Raw genomic sequence first — 5574 nt, 5'->3', positions numbered from 1 at the left:
CTTTTTTGGACCAATCGGGGCACTTAGACCGGCGTTGGAAAGGTGGCGAGGAGGAGCTTCTCTCAGATCACCCCCTGGGCGTCCTTCGTAAGATATGGGTATAGATTTGAAAATTTATCGAAATTTTCCAAACGCTATATTTTTGCCTAGACCACACTTTAGACATGGGGGATATGGTGTTTCCGATTATTTGGGCCAAGACCTTTCCAACGGTACCTAACATGCCGGGCCCAAATAGTGTCCTGAGAAAATAGCATATTTACTGTATATATACTCGTGACGCAAAAACTGGCATTTTTTGATATTTGGCTTGAAATGCACAGTCTATGGTGCGTCACTTGTCGGACTACCGTCCTCCGTGATACATGCTCCGCTTTTGCCACCCGGAATTTTCACTTTTTGTTTTTGTTTCTGTTTTAATCCGATCGTGACGACAACCAAATGCAAACTGATATGCATTTGCTTGCGACGTCGATCTACTCATATATTACGGAGCGTAAGCATTGCTCGGAACGTATCTCAAAGTGCTTGTTGGTTTATGGTAAACACCGATTCCAATTTCTCCGTTGGCATTTCTTTTTAAATTTAAATCCAACAAGTTGATGTTTCCTTCGGCCTCGATTTCGTGTGTGAAATTGATTTCTTCGTGAAATTGATTTTGGTTAACTCAACCTTTGGTGTTTTTTATTTACTCGTTTTTTGTCCAAAAAACTGCTTATAATTTTTGAGAGTTAACGTAATTTATTCCAAAACAAAATTAAATCATTGCAATTATGATTGTGAAAAAATGAGAGAATACTGAATTTTTTTGAAAAACAAGAGCGAAATTCGGATCTATTCCTTTGAAAAGTCCGAGCGAAATCCGGGCAAATTTGGCAATATCCGGGCATCCGGGCCGGGCGATTTTTTGGCCGGGTTTCGCCATGAAAATCCGGGCAAACCCGGATTTATCCGGGCGATCTGGGATGCTTAATCATACATCGACCAAAAAATATCTCCAATTCCAATTGCGTTCATCGGTTCGCCGTTGCCAGCCGTTACCTCCTGTTGCACACGAAGCAGGCGATAATTCGTGAACCAACCATCTGTTGCTACACATGTGATACGTGGCACAGGAATCCAGAAACCAATCGTCTCCTCCACTCTCAATCACACTCAAGGAGAATCATCGCCTCATGATTTCCTTTTTTCTTTTTCAAATTCGGGCAATCTCTTCGGAAATGTCCCTCAGTACTGTTGAATATCAAGTAGTCTTATGTTCTAATCAACATATCCTTGTTTTAAATGTAATGCTTAAAAATAAATAAATCAGTTAGTTTAGTTGTCATCGTACTTTACTACAGACGTCTTTTCTAATACACAACATATTTGGCGACATAGCTTATTCTTTTAAATAAAAAAGAACCTCCGCACAATTTTCAACTTTAAAATGAGTGAATTCAACAAAGAATTTCTGAATTTCTTCAAAGAATTCATCCAAAAACAAGAACTTCGAGATAACCACACTCAAAGTACTATCGTTGAAATCCTCGGAATGCTCAAAAATCCATCTAGTCACAGTTCAACAGAAAATCTCGTCGGAGCCGGCCGTAAAACAACCGATCCAGAATTTCTAATCGAAGCATTGTCTACATCGCTAACCGAATTCATCTACGATCCAGAAACGGACTGTATATTCGAAAACTGGTACCGCCGCTTTCAAGACTTTTTTGACCGAGACGCTGCCAACCTTGACGATGCAGCTAAAGTCCGTTTATTGCTTCGAAAATTAGAAACAGCCGCTCATAAAAGGTACATCAACTTCATTCTTCCCAAAGTTTCATCCGAGTTTTCATTTGCTGAAACTGTCGAAAAACTCACAAAAATTTTCGGAAAGCATGAATCGCTATTCAAAACGCGCTATAAATGCTTTAAAATCAGCAAAACTGATGAAACAAACTACTTGGATTACATGGGGAACGTGAATAAAGCTTGCGAGGACTTTGAACTACAAAAAATGTCCATCGACCAATTCAAGTGCCTCATTTTCGTCGCTGGTTTATCATCGACCAAAGACCTCGACATCCGAACAAAGCTTTTGTCCAAGCTTGAAACCGAGCATGACAAAATAACACTCGAGAAATTAAGTGATGAGTATGGACGACTCATTAACTTGAAAAAGGATGCTTCGATGATTTCTAAACCTTTGGGATCTGACTTGTCAATCCTAGTAAACCAAGTGTCGAAGAAAAAACGGCATTTTTCAAAGAAAAATAAGCCAAAACCACAAGCAAGCTCTGACAACTGCAATAACTGTGGAAGAATTCATCAAGACAATCAATGTCCAGCCGCTAAATCTAAATGCAGCTTTTGCTCCATCAACGGACATTGGGTCCAGTTTTGCAGGAAGAAACTGAACGATGAAAGCAAAACCAACGGTGAATCATCCAAAGACAACTCCAAATTTACTCCTACTGGAAGAAGTTACTCCAAATCGAAAGTATCCAGTATCCGGATCAACGTAATTAAAACTCATTCGAAGCGCAAATACGTTAAAATTGTTGTCAACGGCAGAACGCTTATTCTACAAGTCGACTCCGGTGCCGATGTATCAGTGATTTCAGAAGAAGTCTGCAAGAAAATGAATTTCAAAATTCGTCCTACAACATTGGAACCCGACAACGCTTCTGGCCAACCACTCGATATGATCGGAGAAGTCGATTGCACTATCGAATTTTTGGACAAAACGAAACGCTCTACAATTTTTGTCTCACGCAACGAAGACCTCAACGTATTTGGAAACGATCTTCTCGAGCTGTTCGACCTGTGGGACAAGCCTTTCAGCGATTTCTGCTTGAATGAAAGAGTTTTTCACATCAAAAAACATGATGACTATACTCAAATTTTGCAATCAAAGTACTCATCTTGTTTTGAAAAATCTCTCGGCAGATGCAAGAATTTCAAGGCACACTTAACCTTGAAAGGAAACAACTACCCACCATTCATCAAGTATCGCCCTCCACCATTCGCTTTCCAATCGCTGATTGAAGAAGAACTAAAACGTCTTCAAAATTTAGGCGTAATTACACCAATCACAACATCCAATTGTGCAGCACCCATCGTGTCAAAATTGAAACAAACTGGTGAAATACGCATCTGTGGAGATTTTTCAACTGGTCTCAACGAAGCACTCGAAGACCATCATTATCCGCTACCTTTACCGGAAGACATCTTCGCGAAACTCAACGGCTCATCGCTTTTCAGTCACATCGACTTATCTGACGCTTTCCTTCAGATCGAAATGGACGAAGAATCAAGCAAACTTCTCGTCATCAACACTCATGTCGGACTTTTTAAATACAATCGTCTTAGCTTCGGAATAAAACCTGCACCAACTTTATTCCAAGAAGTCATGGATAAGCTCATCGCTCCACTGAAAAATGTCATCTGCTTCATGGACGATATTTTTGTATATGCAAAAACACAAAAAGAGCATGACGACGCATTGTTTGCTTTGATGAATCGAATTCAAGAATTTGATTTTCGCTTAAAACTCGAAAAATGCAAATTTGCATTCACCGAAATCAAATATTTGGGCTCAATTGTCAACAAAAGCGGAGTAAAACCTGATTCAAGCCGAATTGAAGCCATCAAAGAAATGACTGAGCCAACCAATTTGACTGAACTCCGATCATTTTTGGGTACTGTTAACTATTACAGTAAATTCATCAAAAACGTTCACAACTTACGAGCACCGTTAGAAGAATTACTTCGAAAAGACATCGAATGGTTTTGGTCCAAAACCCAACAGCATTCCTTCAATCAACTGAAGAAATCACTATCTTCTAACATGTTGTTAACGCATTACAACCCACAATTGGAAATCATCGTTTCAGCTGATGCATCCAACAAAGGAATTGGAGCTTCAATCCAACATGTGATGAGCGATTTTACAATCAGGCCGATTGCATTTGCAGCTCGCACCCTTCAACCAGCCGAACAAAAGTACAGTCAAATCGAAAAAGAAGGTCTAGCATTGATTTTCGCAGTGAAGAAATTTCACAAATACATTTTTGGACGTCGTTTTACTTTGGAAACCGATCACAAGCCGCTGCTTGCAATTTTCGGCAACAAAAAGGGAATCCCAATTCACACAGCCAATAGACTCATCCGTTGGGCCGTCATTTTGTTGGGATACAATTTCCAAATCAAATACATCAACACCGAGTCTTTTGCTTATGTCGACGTGTTATCTCGGTTGATCGTTCAAAATACCAATCTCTCAGATGAAGAATATGTCATTGCTTCATTGAAACTTGAGAAAAAAATTCTTCAAGTCATCACGACAAATCTTCAAGCGTCACCAATAACGTACGAGCAATTGGTAAAAGCTTACTCCAATGACCCGTCAATGCAACAACTTATTGAGCAAATTTCTTCACACTGGAAAAATTTTACCGATTCCTGGGATGCTGAATTTCGTCTATTCTACAATCGTCGTGAATTTTTGTCAGTCTCGAATCAAATTGTACTTTTCGGAGACCGTGTCGTCATACCAAACGCTCTCCGTGAACGAATGATTAAACAACTTCATAAGAGTCATTCAGGCATCGTGAGAATGAAAAATCTCGCTCGATCGTATGTTTACTGGCCAAACATTGACAATCAAATCGAACAATTCGTCAAATGCTGTTCCAGTTGTGCATCAGCAGCTAAATCGCCCACGAAAACAACACTAAGTTCTTGGCCGTTACCATCGAAACCATGGGAAAGGATCCACATCGACTATGCAGGCCCAATTAAAAGTAATTTTTACCTGCTGATAATCGATGCCTATTCGAAATGGCCTGAAATCGTTAAAACATCAAGAGCATCAGCGGCAGCAACACTGAAAATTTTATCATCAACGTTCGCTCGCTTCGGTTTGCCTGAAATTGTAACATCCGACAACGGAACACATTTCACCGCTGAGTCAGTCCAAGCTTTCTTCAACTCAGCAGGAATCCAGCATTTTAAGACAAGCCCCTATTCACCGATGTCTAATGCACAAGTTGAACGTTCCGTTGACACATTGAAACGTTCATTGAAAAAACTATCAAACGAAGGCAACATCGACGAAAGTCTCGATAATTTCTTGAACAATTATCGAACAACTCCAAACGAAAATTGTCCATCAAAATTATCGCCTTCTGAGATAATTTTCAGTCGAAAAATTAGAACCGTTTTCGATCTACTGAGACCACAGCCCAGAAAATCTCTTGACCGTAATACCAAAATGGAACATGATTACAACTTGAAACATGGTGCAATTCAACGTAACTACAATATCAACGATGCTGTTTGGGTCAAAATACACAAAAACAATTCTTGGTCGTGGAAAGAGGGGAAAATAGCAGAGAAAATCGGAATGGTCAACTATCGTGTTGAAACTGAAAACAGAACAATTCGAGCTCACACCAACCAATTGAGAAAACGATATTAAAAATTTAAAAGGGGGGGTGTTGAATATCAAGTAGTCTTATGTTCTAATCAACATATCCTTGTTTATTCATTTAGTTTAGTTGTCACCGTACTTTACTACAGACGTCTTTTCTA

The 5574-nt window shown here is 39.6% G+C and overlaps 1 protein-coding gene across 1 annotated transcript; it reads left to right on the top strand.

Moving 5' to 3' along the window:
* The first annotated feature begins 1534 nt into the window (after positions 1-1534).
* Positions 1535-5461, top strand: LOC129572420 (uncharacterized protein K02A2.6-like). The gene has a single exon (XM_055452386.1). It carries the CDS (start codon positions 1535-1537, stop codon positions 5459-5461), a length of 3927 nt encoding a protein of 1308 aa, XP_055308361.1.
* Positions 5462-5574: the final 113 nt, after the last annotated feature.

This window comes from Sitodiplosis mosellana, unplaced genomic scaffold (genome assembly GCF_009176505.1).
Source record: "Sitodiplosis mosellana isolate CC-2019 unplaced genomic scaffold, AAFC_SMos_1.0 Smas_scaffold_4923, whole genome shotgun sequence".
Taxonomy (NCBI): Eukaryota; Metazoa; Arthropoda; class Insecta; order Diptera; family Cecidomyiidae; genus Sitodiplosis; species Sitodiplosis mosellana.
This window is presented reverse-complemented; position numbering and strand designations above follow the sequence as displayed.